The following is a 20,712-nucleotide window of genomic DNA, read 5'->3' as shown; positions in this document are numbered from 1 at the left end:
TGGTGGTAGCAGAGGAGCCAGTCCTTGGGGCTCCGGACCCCTGATCCATGTTCTCTGCCCTCATTGGGTACCACTATGCAATTAGGCTATTCAAAGGGACCCCCACCCCCAGTAAGACTGGGGAATCCTAAGCACAGTTTATACTTTCAAAATCCATAATTATGTTTTTGATATTATTTAGGAGGTTGGGAGTGGGCGAATACTTGTCCATGACAGAATCAAGGGATATTCCAAACTTCAGCTCTCTTTAAACCAAAGGTTGTAAACTAGTCCACTGACTATATTGTGCCCGCAGACGAGAATGTTTTTGTCTTGTAGAGCGTTTTTATTTATTTAAAGTTAGCATTTTCCCATTATAAAATTAGGATATTTTTTATAAAGATCCAGATTTCCAGCTTGAAAAACTAGAAGCACTAGTGACCTTGGGCCACGTCCCCACACTCCTGCATTGCGATCAGCTGTGGCTGCAGCTCCTGCCCTGCTTGAGTGGGGTGTGCAGACTCCACTCTGCCACCAACCCCTCACCATTCAAGTGAACTAGCAGCAAGGGCACACTATATACAGCACAGCACCAGGTGACAGGCATAGTAAAGCTTTAGGTGAGCAGGTGCTCAGGTGGATCCAACTCTCTGGGCCAGAGCTTGCCAGGGTGGCTGAATGGGCGTATGCACAGAGAAAGGCCAGTGAAGAGAAGTCGGGGACTCACAAAGGCAATCAGGAATATCTCATGCAGCATCTTGTGGGGAGTTCTTCTCAGGAGTTAAACTAGTCCCCAAATTCCCTTTGACTTTACAGCAGTTGTATTTGGGTTGATGCATATGAGGGTGACACACAAGAGATGAATCCAGTCCCATACTTTCTTCACAAGAGCCACCGCACCTGCCCCGTTTCTGCTCCCCATACCTCTGCACCGCAGGTGTTCTGAGCTCCCTCTCAGGCCCCATTTAGAAAAGACAGAGTCAGGGGTTAAAGGAGCTGTGGCAACATTAACCTGACCTTTAGGGTAGTTCAGCCACATCCTGGCAGTACAACATGGCCTGGCACCAAACCTCACAGGTAGAAACAGAAAAGTGAATGGAGAAGAAAGTCTTTATCTGGTGTAAGGAGAAGACAGTGAACGTAAACGGACAACAGTCCTGATACCTAGATCAAGGTGTGCTCACTCTTCTAGAGTGGTATCCGTGGCCTTCCTGGCTGACAGGTGCTATGCACTGGGTCTTAGGACATTCAAGGACATTGTCAGTGCAGTTTATAGAAGTCAGAGCTTAATGCAAGTGGTGGGCTGTTGGCACTACAACTATGCTTCCTCGGGGTATGGAACTAGATACTGTGATTAACAGTAATGATGCAATAATAATATATCATGCAATGATATAATCAGTGTGGATATTATTATTCATAATAATATGTTGTGAATATTATTATTATTATTAAGCTTGCCTCATTGCGCATCTACTGCTTTTGAGAATCTACCTTCATTTTTTGTGGATATCCACACCTGGTGACATTTGTGTAGATGAAAGGAGACATCCTTGGTGTGTGCTAACTAAACAGCAGGTGCACAATCAGGATACTCATAAATATTGAAGTTGGTGAACTTTATACCATTTCACTGCCTTATCTTTGCACCTCACATGAGCCTGGCACATCATAGGTGGTCAGTTAAAATATGTAGACCCAATTATTTAAGTTGTAATTAATTCACTGAATTGAAGCGAACCCTACCCTACTCTCTAGAGCAGGGATCTTGAAGTGTGCCATCAGAGGATCTTAAGTAGGCTGCAAAAATTTTTAAAGATCATTAATAAAATTATTTTCCAAACAAGTTCACAGCATAGTAAGATATTCTTCATTACTTTTTTTTTCTTTGATCAATATAATTTAAGTGTGTCGTGGAAGTTTAACTGTAGATTCAAATGTGCCATGAGATTAAAAAAGGTTGGAAAACGCTGGTCTAGAGCCTCTGTCTTGTCGCTGAACCAGAACTGTAGACTGTAGTTACAATAGAATTATTTTAAATGCTGAACAGTGTAGTACTTTACTCAATCAGTCTACTTTTTGCATTACTTTTGATTTTGTTCATTTTGAATTTTTCCAGCTAAATGGTGATTTTTCTTTTTAATAAGGATCACAGATGAGAGCTATGGTGAAAAAAGGTGTGTTCTAACAGAGAAAAGCCTCCTTTTTCTAATTTGCAAAATGTTTCACATGGGTTTCTCTGGGAAAATGCGAACCTTTGGTTTCAGTAATATTTGAAATCAGACTGTCTAGTCACGTCATTGTTTTGAGTATAGAACTGTCATTGCTTAATGAAAATCTTAAAGTATCTCCAGAGCATTATTCTTTGGGTACCATACTGAATTGTGTCTTGCTCAAAAATTGCACGTTGTAGAAAATATTGGTAACTTCTATGCAGCCTTTGGAATACCAGGAAAGGAACTGGGTTTTCTGTAAGTTTCTTGTACTGCACGACCTATGCCCACTTCATGGTCATTGTATTCAAACTTTGATGACAGGCATGCTCTTAAAATGACTACCTTGGTTTTGAGAGCACCAGCTTAAGGAAAAAGCAAAAATTACTTTGAAATCTAAAATAATTTTTTCCATTAAAATAAGCAGCACTTTAATCCTTAAAGTGTGTAGAATATGGGAATTCCTTATGGTTTCCAGTTGATTTCATTTTCCTGCCAACCAAAGGCTAGTTTTGTCCCTGAAGTTGAACATGGAATGGTATACATTCCAAGGCTAAAAGGCCATGGCGAAGATTTGAATTGTTCTCCATCAGCAAAAGATCTTGAATCAACAAACCTCCTGTTAACAGCTTCTCCTGTGAGTGGCACTTAGGCAGAGTCAGGTCACAGAGGTCTTGCTGTCCCTATGGGCCACAGACCCCAGCTACCAGCTTTGGGCTTAAATTTGGACTAGACAGACTTGATGTGGGTACAGCCTTCCGTTTTTCTTTGTCCCACCAAAAACTAAATTGGAGACTCGGCTCCTATAACTCAGTGGCTAGGGCGCCAGCCACATACACCAGGGCTGGTGGGTTCGAACCCAGCCCAGGCCTGCCAAACAACAATGACAACTACAACAGCAAAAAGTAGCCAGGCATTGTGGCAGTTGCCTGTGGTCCCAGCTACTTAGGAGGCTGAGACAAGAGAATCACTTAAGCCCAAGAGTTTGAGGTTGCTGTGAGCAGTGATACCACAGCACTCTACTCAGGGCGACATAGTAAAACTCTGTCTCAAAAAGAAAAAAAAAAGGCTAAATGGAAAAATAGCTCTGTATCCTTGAGGGTTTTCTCTCAGGCAGGATGCAAAGGCCGGTGAGGAAATGCCACATAGCTGCCAAATGCACACGGTGGTCACTTTGCTTCTAAGACAGAGCTTCTGTGCTGATTTGCAAAGTTGCCCATGCACCAGTGGTTAGCCTCTGCCCTTTCTTCAGTGGCTTTAGTGGCTAGCATTTGAGCTTGTTTAGTGAATATCTTGCCTCCTTATCACCACTTATCTTATGGAGCCCCTGAGCTCCAAGCCAAGCCTGCCCACTATAGCTGCTGCCATTCCCATCCCAGAGGCCCGAGGTCAGAGAACTGAGTCCTAACAGCCAGGATCCTTGGAACTCATGCAGGAATTGGCCCCCTCTTGCTGGTTGTCTTTATAAAAGGAAGGGAAGCAAGGGGCAGGTGGTGGAGACCCAGAGCTGGGGAGAATGTCTTTGAAGGCACTGAGAAGTCAGGGATGGTGAGGTGGAAGGATGAAGGGAACAAGATTCTATTTCTCCATGCTCATGTTTGGATTCTTCAGACTCATCAGAAAACCTGTAGACTGGAGTCCTTTTTCTTTTAACTTATAATGAAGTTAGAAAACCTCAACTGTTGGCCCATGGATTGAATGAAACCAGCAGGTGTGGTGTTTGGTTATTTTTCAATTTATTTTGAAACTTCCAGTGTTTAAAAAAATTAGAATTTATTTCCAACATATAAAACTCAGGTAATTTCAAGTAAAAGCGTGAGTTCTATTTCCAGTGACTATCTGGAAGCTATGACCACCCTAAGCTACCAGATGGCTGCAATCTCCTGAGGCTGAACTGTGCTCTCCACCCGAACTGTCTGAAGAAGAAAACGTTGCATCTCTGTCCTGTCCAGCTGTCCAGTGTGGGAGCCCCTGGCCACACAGCATTTCAGAGAACACTTCATGTGTGGCTCATAAAGCTGAGAAATCTTCTTTTTTAAATCTTTATTTAATTTTAATTTTGATTTAAATCACCACATGTAGCCAACGGCTACCATGTTGGACAGGTCAGGTTTTAAAACTTAGTGTTGGTGGATGCCCCATTTGGACAGGGCGCATCTTCTGCAAATCACCATAGCTGCCACCAAGCCTGCTTTCATGCCACAACTACCTGCTCCAAACTACTCGGGCCATTTCCCATCACTGTTTAAACAGTGCATTGTCTAAAAGTAAATCTTTGAAATATCTGCCACTCCCCTCAACTTCCCACTCTTTCCTTTCTCTTTCTTAATTTAAACATCTGGGTCTTATGCACACAAAAGGCTCATTTCCATTGAAACCCATGACTGTGATCATTGAAATCATCACCCACCAAAGCAAAATGCCCTCTGCATGAATTAGTTTCCTGATGCTCATGACTTACTTTTCTCAGCCTTGCAAATGACTTCTAAAAAGTCAACTGGCTAGGAAGATCGCCCCATCCGCCGAATGTTCATAAGCTGGAAATGAGGCAGCCAGTTGCAGAAGCAAGCCCATTAACCCCATGGAAGCTGAGCCAGGTATCTGCATAAGGAGAGAAAGAAAAAGAGCCAACTGTGCATAACCACTTCACACGCTGTGCAGTGGGGGCTGGTTGCGACTTTCAGAGTTTGGCCAGATGTCCTGCCTTTGTGCAGAGCTGGGCGGATCTGGGCATCCATGACCACTTCTATTGCCGTCTGGAAGATTATTCCCAATCCAGAAATGCCAATTTAGAGCCAATACCAACTCAATTGGAAGTGGAAGTAGAATTGTAGGCTGGAAAGACCCTGGAGGTCAACTGGTTCTACCATCTCATTTTAAAAGAAAGAAACTCCCCTACAAAGGTTAAATGACTTGCCCACAGCCATAAGAAAAAAAAAAAAAATTCATGGAGGAACTAGGCCAGAAAACAGGTCCTTTGGCTCTTTATCCAAAGCTTGTTGTTGCTGTCTGCTTTTCCCTACATTAGACAAGGAACGAAAATTAGTAAAGCCAGCCTTTATGTCCTATTGATGCCATCATCCCTTAATCACCAGCATTTTCGGAACATTTTGCCTTCTTCATGGGCACAACACCCCCTTGGCTTTTGGTCACTGCTTAGAGGAGTGCCCTCCCTCGTCCCCCAGCATATTGCTGTCCAATCAGAGGGCGATCTGTGACGATACCAAATTCCACATCATTGATCCCCAGCTATCAGAGGTGACCAGAAGCCCCGAGAGTAAACACTGGAGTTCCCTGTCCATTGGTGCTGACCCCAATAGCCCAAGGTGTACATTGCACCCAGTTCCCTGAGAGAAGCCCTTCCTTGCCAGTATCAAAAGGTAACCCAGAAACAGAACTCATGCACACTGTGCAGATTTTTCTGCTAACAGCTCTGCAGTGGCTGAGTTCTGAACTGTACGTGAGAAGTTACTTATATGTTTAGCCACAAAACGGATGAGTATCATGCCGAAGCCAGGCAAGAGCACACCTGCCTGGTGGAACAGTCCTTCCCTTACAGACAGAAACTTCTTTGGAGCCCTTTGTCCCCAAGTAATGATGGGGGGGTGGGGGAGGGCACTGAATCATTTTCAGTCATTCAAACTCAGTTCGTTTGCACAGCTGATTCCTGTAATGTATCCCAGCTCATGGCTGCCCTGCAGGGGACCAAGTAGAGAAGGAAGGTTGTAGCCACATTTCACCACAGTGCCATCAAAATATTGAATTTTCTTAATACTGTAGGGTCTCCATGGTTGACCACCTCCTTAAATTGACCTAATTTTCATAGGCCAGACATGCACCGCATGTACATACCAGTGTAGTGAGCCTGGTTCCTTATGTTGACCACCTCCCTATGTTGACCAGTTTGTTACAGTCCCTTGGGTGGTTGACTTACTGAGGTTCTGCTGCATATATTTTTCTGATTCCAGTTGCTGAATTAATTTGCTTAGTTCAGAGACCAAAAATTTGGCACCTACAAGCCAAATCCAGCTCCTGGCTGTTTCGCTTGTGGGTTTTGTTCCTTAATTGGTGAGATTAGGTTGCCAATATTTACAAAACCAGCGACTTCATAGGAAAATTCTAGATGTCTCCAGCATAGCACAGTCCCTCAAAACAAGAGGTGACGATCCCATTTAGTACGGCTGTGTTACTTCAGTCCCCGTGCAGGACACTTCCTCGTATGTGTGACAAGCCTCGCTCCCGTAGGCAGTTGAATTTGTCCTCCCAGATTAGCCCGGAAGCTGTTCACAGTGGAAATTTATTTGTTTCAAAAGATGCCCAAAACATGGCTCTTCATATTTTGAAACTCACCCACCCAGTCCGTAAATATTGATTCTTCCTACATGCCAAACACTAGGTCAGACTCTGGCTACTCAGCAGGGCACAAAATAGCCTTGCTGTCTGTCCTCACTTAGTATACACATTATTGGGCATTTAAAATTTTTCTCTTTCTTTCTCTTACTGAGCGAGGCACCCATGTAGCTGAGGCGGAAACTGTTTCTCCCATTCACACCTGCAAACTCACCTGTCCACTTATGTAAGTGGTGGTCACTCTTTCAAATTTGACCCATGTGGACATCTTGGCAGGGTAGTAGTTTACTGGCTTCTAAATAACATAGAAGACAAGGCCCCAAGGGTCCCAGGCTATAGATGGCGAAATAGAATTGGGAAGCCAAGGCCATATCATTTGTGTGGTCATTTAAGATACAGTTTAGAATTAACTCCATCATTGGAAGGCAGTTGGACGATTCTGAATCACCACAAGGCAATGTCTGTAATCATTTCAATGAATGAATAAGGGGTTCTTAAGAATCAGGGGACCCAAAACACTAGACTAGAGCATCATGAATACTTATACCATCATGCCTCTGACTGAGCAGTGGCTGGATTTGAGGATTCATCTTTCTCTTTTGATCTTCCACTTTTTAATATTTTGGGGGGAGGTTCTTTTTCTTTTAACACCAAGGCTGTGCTGAGTGGATGGAGATGAATTTCTGCCTGTCATCATATGAATGTATAATGAAAGAAGAACCAAAGACAAGCCCTTTTATTAAGGAATCCATATCATCAAAGGCCCAAATTGGCAGCTGATTGTTTTTATTTATTTCTGTAGGTTTTACATGACACCTGGAGACCATTTAAAATGTTACTTGGCAGCAAGAGCTGTGTGTTTAAAAATAACGCTCACCCGGTGCCAAATAACTTTAGAGTCGGGTACAAATATTGAGACAAAAACCCCAGCTGTTATCGCTTTGGCTGCTAACTTGAGGTGTCAAATGAGCGCTCAACTGCTATACGTCAGTGAATAAGGCCCCTTGTGAGATCATTATGTTTTCTAACAGTTGAGAGTAATGGACTAATCAGTGCAGCATCAGTTGTTTTCATTATATGCCCACACAATGGTTATGAGCTTTAATTTAAACGGTCCACAGGGAGACCAAGGAGCTCAGTAATCTGTAGCACCCGGGATAGTCCTGGAGAGTGAGCGTGTGAAGGAGGTGGCTTCCCACCTTGTCTCTCCTCTCCCTCTTTCCTACACCTCTCTAATTCCTCCTGCCTCAGGTGCCCTCAGAGACCCATTGCCCCCTGCAAATGGGCAAAAGATGAGCTGTTCTTAAGGAGCAGAGCTGTACTCTTCTTAAGAATACCCGGTTCTTCTATTCTTAAGAATTCTAATCAACCCATCCCACATAAGGGCTACTGGGCTTTTCTCAACACTCAGATGTGTCAGCCAAACCTTGACCTTAGAAGGCTTTGAAGCCTAGCTGTCCTCTCTTCTATGCAGCCTCTCCCACTGCCCTGACTTTCTGTGCTGAGCTCTGCCTGCTCCTGCTGCCTTGTAGCAGCCCCCACAGCGGGGCAAGCACTGCAGTCCCCGCACATCAAAGGCAGTAAAGAATGTGTCCATCACACACTGACAAGATTCTCCTCCATGTTGGGAAGACATGGAAATGGACAGCTGTCTAAAAATAATCCTGCAAAGGGAACTTTTGTATAATAGTTGAAAATATAGGTCCTGATGTCACACCTCCAGGCTTTCAATGTTGGGTCCACCTGTCCCTAAGCTGTGTGATCTAGGCAGAGTTGGTTAAACTTTCTGGGCTTCCAAATGGAAATGATGCTAGCATCTCAGGGTTGCTGGGAGAATTAAGGGAAATAGTGTATGAAAAGTGCTCAGCCTGGTCCTGGCATATAGCAAACAATAAATAGTATCAGCATTATCACTGTTGTTATAATGGGCATCGTGCACATCTTTACGGGAAGATCTTGGCAGGACCACTTCAAAGCAATATCCTTTCCTCATCTCTCTCATTAGAGGAAAGAAGAGAGTTTGTGGGAGAACCTATAACATTCTCTTTAGGTTTTCTCAAAGGATACATCATTGCATCCTTCTCCTTCCTGATTTCTGGAGTTGCCTAGAGCCCCCAAGCAAATCAGAGCAGTGCACAGCTGGGAGGGAAAGGCAAGTTCAAGCATGATAGGAGGAAGACAGTGAAGGGAGTTTCATCTAACAGTAACAGGGTGCTAAGGAAGAGGTATGAGGATGGCCTGGGGCCCTGATCTGGAGAACAGGCGTGGAGCTGCTTCTCTCAGCTTCCGAGGGCCTCCTGGGCAATTTAGTGTGAGTTTCCCAGGACCAGGTCCACAAAGAGAAGACATCTACACATATTTTAATAAAGCTGAGCTGGCCAATAGCGTTCACATTCCCAGAACTTCAGCGTTTCAAGGCCTGGTCATCCTCTGTAGGCCCCAGGTGTCACCCAGCAAGACCAAGAAGAGCCAGTGTTGCTTTGCCCAGTGAGCCAGAGAGGAGGACAGCCTCCTAAAGGACAGACCCAAGGACATGCAGGGTCCTCAGTTTCATTCCTCAATGCCTTGCCTGCCTGAGCCAAGCAAGAGGGAGGGGCAGCCCTGAGCTCTCACCTCTCCCCTTTTATCCACATGCTGCCAGAACCCCTCTAAGCCCATCATCCCCCCACCAGTTGTGTAGATAGCTGTGGGTCCAGCCACGGTATTTACACTCAGCTGCTCTTCCAGAAAGGAGTCTGCCTACTTCGATTGTGTCCACCTCTGTGAATTCAGTATAGCCACTGCTGGAGATTTCCCTCCTTCCAGGCGTGGTGTGCTGGCCATTGGATACCCACATTTATAAGGACAAGTCAGGGTATCTCTGGGCCCACTCATCATTGACATCCTGTTGACATGGTAGCTGTTGACTCACCAAGAGTCTCCTTCTCTAGGACCGTTAAAGGGAGGAACACCTTGCTTACCTAGCCTTAGGGAGAAGCCAGCTTACCTTGAGAGAGGGCAGGAATGGGCCAGTCTGCCAAGAGGATCTATCTGACCCAAGAAGTCTGGGTTCCCATTTGAGTAAAGGTTAAGAGGAGGGATTGCAAGAGTATGCCAGGAAGGTTGACATGCTGGGAAGCTGCAATGGCACTTACTGCAGGTGCCTGATTTTGCAGTTATGTGATACCTGCTCACAGATAAACATTGTTGCATTAGAGCCAATTACATGATGTTATGGACACACAACACGCAGATTACACCCAGAGCCAGGAAAGCACAGAGTGATAAAGCGATGGCCTAATCAGAGGAGACAGAGGGAAATGTCAGCCTTATTAAGGTTGCCAGGGTGGCTTGGCTGCAGCTGGACTTAGCTCCTCTGAATCAAAGATGGCTATCTCGAGTGATGCAAGGGAGAGCCACCTGTTAACACTCTGCAGGAACAGCAGAGACCTGGGGCCAGAAGCCAAGTTGGGCAAGTTGTGTATTGAGGACTGTCTGCTATTTCAGCATGTGAGCCTCTTCCTAAATGGGAAAACATCATGCCCTCCCCCAAAGGACCTTTCTGGGTCCCAGTTGTGGCAAGGGAGCATCCTATGTACAACCCTCTACACTTAGGTAAAGACTCTAAGCTTTTTCCCTAGTTCAGTGGTTCTCAAACATAAGCTTGCATGAGAGTCCTCTGGAGGGATCATTAAACACACAAGGCTGGGACCCACCAGCATTTCTGACTCAGTAGATTGCAGGGAGGGGGGGACCGGGGGGGTGGGAAGGAGTGGAGAATATGCACGCCCGGGTGCATAACAAGTTCCCAGGTGCTGGTGCTACTGCTGCTCTGGGGACCACACTTTGAGAACCTCTGCCCAAGTTCCTTGACACCCAACACAGGTGGATTCCCCTGTTCTACCTCTTGAGCGGGGCCTTCTCTTGAGTTCTGATTCCATCCCAGCATTGCAGGTTCCAGAAGCATTGGGAGCAGTCTTGTAAGGTGAGAGTTAGACCCCCCCGCTTGGAATCCCAGTTCTATTAACTGCCCTAGGGGGTTCCTAAAAATGTTTTTTGGTTTTGGTTTTAGGTTTTAAAAGCCTCTAACCCAGTGGTTCTCAGCCTGTGGGTCATGACCCCTTTGTAACAATGAAAATACATCTTGCATATCAGATATTTACATTACGATTCATGACAGTAACAAAATTACAGTTACGAAGTAGCAATGAAAATAATTTTATGGTTGGGGGTCACCACACCGTGAGGAACTATATGAAAGGGTAGTGGCATTAGGAGGTATTAGGAAGGTTGAGAACCACTGCTCTAACCTAATCTCCTCTGCTTCTAAGGAAGGAGGATCTATTTCACTTGCCCAATGTGTCACACTTAATCTCAGGACCAGCATGGTCCAGTTCTGGAGCAGCCAAGGGCCAACAAAGATTTTTTTATAAAAAGCCAGATAGTAAATATTTTAAGCTTTGCAGGCCACATGGTCTCTGCTGCAACTACTCAGCCATTGTAATCCAAAAGCAGCCATGGACAATGGAGAAATGAGCAAGTAAAAGCCTTTCTTATGAGAACAGGCTGCGTTAGTTGGGAGGTGGCCTGTGGGCTATTGTTTGCCAACCCCTGGCGCTGACCATTACATGAATCCTCATATATTAGTCATTTCTGGGGAGCCTTCTCTTGCCTCAGGACCCTGGTAATTAGCTGAGAAAGAGGAGGAGGCATAAACTCTTTCAGGGCACCAAGGTTCTATTTGGGCACTATGGAAACAATAATCTCACTCATCCCTAGCAGCCTGGAAAAGAAAGTTGAATGCCCGTTTCGAGTGCTCACAATTGAAAGAGGATAGGATCTGTAGGTAGGTAAGAGCAGCATGGACCAAATGGATCATTTTAATATGGAAAATGATTGCTTTTCATCAGGCATTTACACTCCAATAATGGAAAAGATAAAAACCAGCTGGACATTATACAGGTCAAACTGAGACTCGGTGTAAATACTTAAAGCAGTATTTATAACAGTGCTTCTCAACCTTCCTAATGCTGCACCCCTTTAATACAGTTCCTCATGTTGGTGTGACCCCAACCATAAAATTATTTTCGTTGCTACTTCATAACTGTAATTTTGCTACTGTTATGAATCATCATATAAATATCTGATATGCAGGATGTATTTAGGTGACCCCTGTGAAAGGGTAATTTGACCCCCAAAGGGGTTGTGACCCACAGGTTGAGAACTGCTGATTTATAGTGAGGCAAGGATTTTATAAGAGAAATGGAAGGTAAGTAGACTGTCTTTTAAATAGCATGGAGATGGAGGGGCTTTATTTCTAGTTGATACTGAAGTGCCCATATTGTAGCTTGTGCTAACATGAAAAGGGGGAGGCCATGACAGCCATGAAATGTACAGAATTAACTTGACCCTGAACTTGAGCTTGAGACTTTATGGAAAGTGCTCATTAAGAGTATTTACTTAGGTAAAAACCTCTAACCACTACCTGGATGATTTAGGGGGAAAGCACATTTTCTCAAAATATCTCCAAAGGAGCAGAGCAGTGAGCTGGAAGCCACATTCTGGGATAACAGTCCCCAGAAGACAGAAGTAAGTAAGATGAGACCGGCAAGGTCACAGCAAGGTCACGATAGCTTAGCATGGGCCAGAAAGCCGGAGGGGGCAGCGGGAAGGGCACTGTTGTCAGACCCAGTATTGTATTTTGCTGTCAGTCACTTTTCAATAAGGTGGCCAGGTGTGGTGTCTCACACCTGTAATCCTAGCACTCTGGGAGGCCAAGGCAGGTGGATTGCATGAGTTCCATAGTTTAAGACCAGCCTGAGCAAGAGCAAGACCCCATCTCTATTAAAAATAGAAAAAATAGCCAGGTCTTATGGTGGGCGCCTGTAGTTCTAGCTACTTGGGAGGCTGAGGCAAGAGGATCACTTGAGCCCAGGAGTTTGGGGTTGCTGTGAGCAATGACTCCACGGCACTCTACCAGGGTGACAGAGTGAGACTCTGTCTCAAAAAAAAAAAGAAAAAGAAATTCAATGAAGTGTACAGCAGTGGAGGCAAGAGGAGTTTTATGCAGATGTTTTCTAGTTTTGTGTACCAGGATAGAGGCAACAGAGACTATCCACAGTTGGGTGACAAATTGGACCTAAAAGCAGGAGATGGTGGAAAAATGGCTGGGGGAGGGGGGGAGCGATGTAGGGGTAGTAAAGAAAGAACAGCAAGTCCTGAATCCACCAGGAGCTCCAGTGGTTCCCTCAGTAATTCTCGTAACTTTTCTCAGCCCCAAATTTCTCATCTGTAAAATGGGACAATCATTCCAACCTCCGAGTGCTATAGGATATCAGATGAGATAAATATGAAGCTGGGTTGTCAGCTGTAAAGGACTACACACACAAGCTGTGACGGCAGTAACGAAGGATCACTGAAGGTTGACTGTGAGCGGGCAGTGTGCTGAGCGCTTTGTGTGCCTTGTCCCGAAGGCAGGCGATTGGCTGGATAATAGTCCCCCGAAGGTGTCCACATCCTCACCCCAGAAACCTGTGACAGCTAACTCCTAGGGCAAAATCAACTTTGTAGATGTGACTGAATTAAGGGGAGGTTATCCTGGTTTGTTCAGGTGCTCTAAATGTAATCACAGGGGTCATCGCAAGAGGGAGGCAGGAGGTTGTAGCATAGTAAATGTGACAACAAAAGAGGTTGGAGTGGCACAGGAAGGGCCCACAAGGCAAGGGACATGGGTGGCTCTGCAAGCTGCAAAAGACAAGGGGACAAATTTTTCCCCTGAAGCCCGTGAAAGGTACGTGACCCTGTGAACCTATTTTAGACTTCTGACCTCCAAGCTGTCACAGAATAAAGTATGTTGCATTAAGCCACTAAATTCATGGTCATCTGTTACAGCCACAATAGCCTCATCCCTAGAGCCAGGTTTGCTTGAATTCAAATCTTGGCCCCACCACTTGCTTCATTCATGAAATGTAGATGGTAACAAAATCCCTGCTTCCTGGGGTAATTGGAGGAATTAAATGAAGGTACCATGTAGCACCCTTAGCCCAGAGCCTGTCTGGCGTGCGATCAGCTGTCAGTCAGTGCTAGCAATTACTGGCAACATCTCATTTAATCATCACTAAAGCTCAGTGACCTCAGTGCTGTTATGTGGGTCACTATGAAAGTTTTGAAATACACCAAAAAAATGTAAAATCCTCACAGAGAGAAACAAATGAAGCCCTCCCAGGAACATCAATAAGCTGAGAAAGTTGGATGGATGAATCAGAAAGGATGCTGAGGACTGGGTTTCTTGTTAATGAGATAATAGATCATAACAGTCTGTCTCAAAATTTTCATAAGGACCTACATATTATCTCCGTGTTGCAAAAGAAGGAACTTAATGAGAGTAAGAAACTCACCCATCATGGCAGAGGCTGTAAGTGGCAGAGCCAGAATCTAAACCAGCTCTCTGCCTTCATGGCCCACGCTCACCGCTCTGCTCTGCCACCTTGGGGTTACAGCAACAATTTCTCTGTGGAACGCCAGTTGCTTAGGCCTGGCCACAAGAACCAGAGAGAGCCCAGTGCTCCCTGCATGAGCAAAAGCTGCCAAAACTAGAAATCAAATAAATCTGTGTTTATTAGAGAAACAAAAACTGTAGCTGCCCTAGAGATCAGCATCTAGGGGGTTGCCAACCCTTCTGACATCCCTGGACTGGTCAGCCCCAAGCAGCAAATCATGAAGGTCTGAGTACTGTGTTTAGTCATTTGGGCTCTGGAATAATTGCTATTATCATAAATGTTTTATAGCTCTCATTACGACTCACATTTAAATATCAGTGTAGTAATACATTAATAAGTCATTGCTGCCGGACCGCTGCCGGATGCAGTTACGGTTGAACCCCTGCATATAACCGTACTGTGTATTCAGCTAAATTAGAGCTGGGCTGTGACCTCTACCCAGAGTTGAGTGGCTGGGCGTGGTCAGAAAGAAACCTCTGCAGCGGCTTCTTGCTTGTCCCTTTAAGAGTTAAGGAGAATGCTCAGATTTTTTGTCTGGAGGTCAGTCAACAACCCCAACTTGGTATCCCCCAAGTCGGGCACCCAGAACTCTGAGATGGGTAGAAGGGGAAAGGAAAGCTTTATTTCTGCCCTGGAAGCATTTCTACTCCAGTGGAGAAGGGGGGAGTGCACAGACCCCACCCCTAGGAAGCTCTCTGACAGGGTGCACAGCCTGTTCTGATAGGAGTGACAAAGTCTTCAATGTTGTCTGATAAGGTATTTTGAAAGCTTTCTGGATGGACAGGGACAGGATGGATACAACCCCCACCCCCACCTCCACACGCAGAAAAGATAAGCCACATGAAACAAAAACAGCTAAGTAGGTTCAACTTCATAAAATGCCAAATATCAACTTTGGTGAGTTAGTACAATTAGAAAGCAGGCAAAGGCAGGCAGTGTATATGGGATCTGTTCATGCCTCTTTACCACATATATGCCTAACAGAGTGCCACACCCATGGCAGGTGCACAATTAACATGGGAGGGAAGGAGAACAAAAGAATTAGGTCCAGTGCCTTTATGTAAACAGACTTCCTGGCTAAACAAATGATGAGTAAGCCCAGGGTAGGGGTGGGGAGATTGAGGAATAGTCTAGGGTGAGGGACTTCTGTCTCCATGGAGATTAGTGGCAGGAGGAATAGAAAAGGCCAGGACAGCAGTAGATTCGCTCCAGCAATGTCACTGAAATGGAGCTTCTGTTGACTGAGCACATGCTACAACTAAGCCTTTTACCCTCATGTGAGGTAGGTGCTGTGGCCTGCTTCCCTCCACACGTAAAGAACCTGTGGATGAGAGGTGTTGATACCTTGCCCCAGGCCACACAACTAGAGAATGGTAAGGCTCGATTCGAACTGCATATGGAGCAGGGCATGAGGCTGTAGAAATACACAAGATAGGAAACATGCCCGCCTTTGCAGAGCTTATGCAGAGGACACGTGGAGAGGAAGAGATACTGTGTTTACTATGAGCCAAGGGCAGCAGAAGTCTGCTTAACTAATGAAGGCTTCCAAAGAAAGGATCATTTCAGGGCCAGTGGAAGGCCAAGAGAAAACCAGAGGAATTGGGTTATTGAGATGTGGATGTCTGATGTGATCCTGGGAGAAGCAGAGAGAGATGAGCACAGGAACAAGGGGGCCACTAGGAAGGGCTGTACCGGGCTCCTGCTCAGTGGGGCAGGTGGGGCGGAGGGTGTCAGGGAGCTGAGCACTAGGCCCAACTTCCCATATGATATTGTCCTTCCACGTGGGTCATCATTAAACTAACTGACCTGAAAAGACCCCCCTGCTGCGTGATGTTTCCACCTGTGCAGATGGCTTCCTGGGCTACCATGCTTCTCCTGGCCTTCCCTAGTAGGTCCCTTTGGAAGGGTCAGCCCAGGCTGGACTTGCTCGCGGCCTCATTTTATTCTTCAGCCTCCTTATTTCATTCTGGTTCATTTATGGAGCTCACACGTTTCTCCTTGCTTTTCCCTGTTTGAAAGTACCCATCAGTGCTCACATGGCACCAGAGACGTTCCATCCTGGGGCTGGAGTTGCACAAGACAGAGGAGACATAGTCCCTGTGCTCACAGAGCTCACAGACTCCGGGAGAGTCAGAAGGTGCCTAGACCATACAGAATCACCCGTCCCACGTGGCATGGCATGAGGCGATACACACCGGGGACGGGGCAGGGAGAAGGTAGCGACAGAGTGCATAGCAGCTGTGGGCCTTGGCAAAGTGAGTTTACCTCTCTGTCACTCAGCCTCCTCATGCGTAATACAGGGGCATCACCTTGGTAGATCTGGGTGCCTCTAAGTAAAATGACTATATCTGTTTCCATCTCTAACCTGGGGACAGTAACACGTGATTGGCATTGTAGGTATAAGGACTACAGATATTATAATGAAGCCCTCAGCATAGGATTTCAGGAAGCAAGGTGAGTAAGCAAGTCCTAAGAGGACAGCAGAGGAAAGGAGGGCCCCGGGAATAAAGCAATCAGTGGCTATTCTTGTCATCTGGAGACCTGTCCACTTGTCTTCAGCTGCCCTATGGCTGGCCCGCTGCCATGGTCTCTCTTAGAGTCCCATCCACCCCTCCTCCACCTCCTGCAAGTGTCCTGCTACCCGGCTGACCCTTTCCCTTTGTTCCCCATCTCCGCAGCACCCTCAACAACAACAACATCAGCCGTATCTTGGTCACCAGCTTCAACCACATGCCGAAGATCCGCACTCTGTGAGTAAAAGGTCCTTGTTCCTTCCTGCTCCTTCCCCGTGTCTTACACACCCAGAGTGCTGCGCTCTAAGCGGTTGTGCCTTGGCAAACATGTCCCATATTCAAATGCCCCCTCCTCTTGCTGTGACCCAGGGGTGTGTTGGCAAGAGAAGACGGATGCGGGGAAGGGTCACAGTGCCAGCCGTGATTCTGAACCACCGTTCTGTATCCGGAGGACTCATTCTCATCACCGTAGGACTGTGGGATTCTTCTTACATTGTGTGTCTGTGTCCTCCATCTTGGTGGGAGAAATTATCTGTTTTACATTGTCACAGGACTATGACTTCATGAGTCACTGTTTTCTTTGCTATGTCACAGACCATTGGCAGTTTTGTCATATTGCCAATGGTTACAGTGGTTTTCCCCTGGGAACGGTGCAGGAGAGAGCGTATCAGCCCCTCCTCCTCTTGTTTCCACCTAACCCCTGCTCGCCTGCTCCCTGGATGGTATTCTGGTATTAGAATATAGTCATTCTGATACTTGGTTCTTTATCTTTAATATTTTGGGTAGACTTAAACCTACCAGGGTATATACTCCGGAAACAAATTGCCTCACAATACCAAATACCAGGAGCAATTCCAGTGCCCTCATGACCTGAGGAGTTTTCCCTGTGTTCTCAAACAGAAGCCTCTTTGTCATGTTCTCCACAAATGGACTCTGTTGGCTTTTCCAAAGACACTTAAACTTGATGCTTGCTTATGTTGGTGAACCTCAGTGGTGTTTGCCTCACAATAGTTGGGGAAAGCCAGCTACCAGGGTGTCCAGCAAATGCAATTAGGGCCAAGGCAAAAGGCTAAAATTCCTGTGAGGCCCTTTATTAGCTCCATCCATTTTCTGTAAATGGGGGTGGTGGTGAGGATCCGATGAAATAAGATACAGAAATTGCCTGCCATGTGGTGAACAATAAATAATATTGATTGCTATACCATTACTACTATCACACTAGTTATCCAGAAATCAGGCCTGAAGGTTCCAAGCTCCCAGCTTATCTGTGCTCTCCGAGCAACGCAGAATCCATGAGATTTGAAAAATCCTTAGAGCCGTGCTTCCTAAGTAGGGTCCCCAGACCACCAGCATCAGCATCACTTAGAACTTATTAGAAAAGCAAAATTTCAGGCCCCATCCCAGATGTATGGAATTGGAATCTCTGCGGGTGGACATGAGCAATGTGTTTTTAGCAAGCAAGCTTTCCTGGAGATTCCAAAGCTCGTAAAGTCTGAGAACCACTGCATCTGTGAGGAAGTGATCCAAGAGGCCATTTTGAAGGAGGCAATAGAGAGTACCACCAAGGAGGACGGAGGGTTTGGAGTCAGGCAGACCTGAGTTTCCATGTGAGCTCTGACGCTTACTTTGGGGAGTCGCTCATCTCTGAGTGCTTCATGGAAAGTGGGTTAGTAAATTGTGACAATGAAGTTAGTAAGTTGTGCCAGCGAAGTACACCCCAGCCTGTACCATGCCTGATACCTGGTGTGCACATGGCAAATACTGGTTACTATAAAGAACAATAACAATCCAAGCCCAGGTTCCACCCTCGCTTCCCAGATTCTTCCTTGGATCCATCCTGTGATAGCACAACCCAGCCAAGAAAAACGTATTCTTTTTTTTCTCCCTCTTAACATGAGATGGTACAGTAATGGAATTTTAAGGAGCCACTGTTTTGTCTTCAAAGACTTCTTCAAAGTTCCCAGGGAAAGAGTGTAGCCCAGGGCTTCTGGGCAAGAAGCAGAAAGTAAGCCTCAGGGTGCTGGCCTGCAGTACCCCACACAAGCGCGTTGCATGGGAGAAGAATGACTCTCGGTCCCTGTGGGCTGTTCTTGATTTATCCTACCCCTCTTTGCTATTTTAAGGTTAGAAGCAGCAATACCAGAAGCCGGGCTGGTTCTGTGGGAGTTGGGGAACATGGATCTTGGGTGCTTTGTTTGGGGTGCGCTGGGGGAGGGGGAAGAGAGTGTGACAGTTTTTTTTTCCTTCTCGTCTCTGTTGTCGTTCTTCTCTACCGTCCTGAACATCCATCTGATGAGTGTAGATCAATCAATCAATCTCGTCTGTTGGCTTCACTCCCTGCCTGCTGCCATTTTCTCTTTAGTTTAATTTCAGAGATGGCTCTGTACAGAACTCCCTGGAGACTTGAGCTGACTAATCCCCCTTCACTGTAATTAAAGTGTGAGGGGGGAGGCAGCTAGTGGTGGTGGAGAAGGAGGGAAGAGGAGAGAGGAAGGAAGTCATAAATGGGATTTCTAAAGGAAAGCTTTTATATTGAATTCACAAAGCCACATTTTATAGAAAATGAACACTGACCCTCTCTAAAAGGATTTGCTGGAAATTTAATTTAGCATCTGTAGCTAAAAGGCACCTTTTAAAAATTGACATTTGTATTCATTCACCTTATGTTCTTGTAAGGGTGGTTTCATCCACATGGAATATGATGTGTCCATCAGCAAAAGATTGGAGAACAACATACAGAAACCGCCCAGCTGCCTTGAGTGCTTTGATATCTAAATAAGAGACCATAGCCTTCTACAGGCAGGGCCACGTATTGGTAAGAAGTCTAGAGCTAGTTTCCTGTAGCTCGTAATAATAAGAATAATAGCAAACATTTCTGCAGTGTGCTGCCGTGTGCTATAGCCCTTGCACTCAGCACTTCCCGTGAATCATTTCAATGCTCATGAATACCCTAGGAAGGAAGTGCCATTAATATCCCCATTTTATAGATGAGATCTCTGAGGCCCAGAGTTAAATTGCTGTCCAAAGTCAGAAAGCACAGAGCCAGTATCACACTCAGGCAGTGTTTCATCAGAGCCTGAGTTCGCACCATTCAGCTTGAGCAAAAGCACAAGAGCAGATACAAGGAGAGGAAGGGGAGAGCTTCTTACATCAAGAGCTTCGACACAGCCTGAGAGCCCGGGCCTGCCACCCTCCCTGTGTCATTGTCATCACACCGCACCAAAATCATTGAAAGTAATTAAAATATTCAATTCTCATTCAAGAGGATTAGAACTACTCCTGGCACTGTGCGAGCTTTAATTTCATGCTCATTGTGATTATTTTTCCTTCAGTATTAGTATTTGGGATATTGCTCCATTTCCTCTCCCAGACATGTTGTGAAAGGCAAGAATCTATAAAATTCCAAGAGGAGGAACTAGAGCTGGACCCTGCCCTGGGCTTTTGACAAGAGCCTTCACATGGCTTCCAAGTCAGTTTGAGTCACCTCTTTTGCTTAGTCCTCTTGTGAAGGGGAAAAATTCATATGAAGATGGACAAAGGGGTCAGAGCCATCTGTAACAAAGTTAGAGAGAGAGGTAGCTTGGGGCCAGCCGGCCAGTATTAAGAAAAAACCAGCCTAACACAATCTTCCAAACGGGAAACCTCTGACATTTTTATTATCCTGGAAATTAATCAGCTCAGTAAGATCTGACTTACCTAAACGCCATTGATCTCCTACCCTGGATTGGGACTGATGGGATTTGTTCACAGTGATCCATGACCCGCCTCATGCACCTACGCTCCTTGGCTCGTAGCAAATCCCTGTTGCCCTAGCTTCCAGGACTCACTGCCAACGAGACCAACCACCTTCCAAATAAAACACAAACTCTCAAAACACAATTCTGCTTCTCATGGCACACAAAAGAAGTGGAGGCCACCACAGCCTGCCCTGCATGCACTGTGTCCCGTGGACACACCTCCTGTTGCCAGGTTCCCAGGAAACACTAACACCCTGGAGGCCAACTGGCCGTGGAATCCCCTCCTTCCCTTCCTGCTGTTAGGAAACAGTGCCCAGCTGAAGGCCCACTGCCAGTCCTCGCTGAATAAACAGTTCTTGCTCTCCCTCCTAGGATGCAGGTCCTCCTCCTCCCCTGCCTTCCGATCTCACTTTTTCTAATTTCCAGGCTAAGAGGAGGCTGT

The 20,712-nt window shown here is 45.9% G+C and overlaps 1 protein-coding gene across 2 annotated transcripts in view; it reads left to right on the top strand.

Annotated features, from left to right (window-relative positions):
• SLIT3 (slit guidance ligand 3) overlaps nt 1–20,712 on the top strand; it is a 677,992-nt gene that overhangs the window by 503,174 nt on the left and 154,106 nt on the right. For both annotated transcript variants that reach the window (XM_053566757.1, XM_053566758.1), the window contains one exon: nt 16,699–16,770. In XM_053566757.1, the coding sequence (XP_053422732.1) occupies nt 16,699–16,770 (72 nt within the window). The remainder of the gene's footprint in view (nt 1–16,698; nt 16,771–20,712) is intronic.

This window comes from Nycticebus coucang, chromosome 17 (genome assembly GCF_027406575.1).
Source record: "Nycticebus coucang isolate mNycCou1 chromosome 17, mNycCou1.pri, whole genome shotgun sequence".
In the NCBI taxonomy this organism is placed as follows: domain Eukaryota; kingdom Metazoa; phylum Chordata; class Mammalia; order Primates; family Lorisidae; genus Nycticebus; species Nycticebus coucang.
Note: the sequence above shows the minus strand (reverse complement) of the source record. Positions and strands in the feature narration are given on the sequence as shown.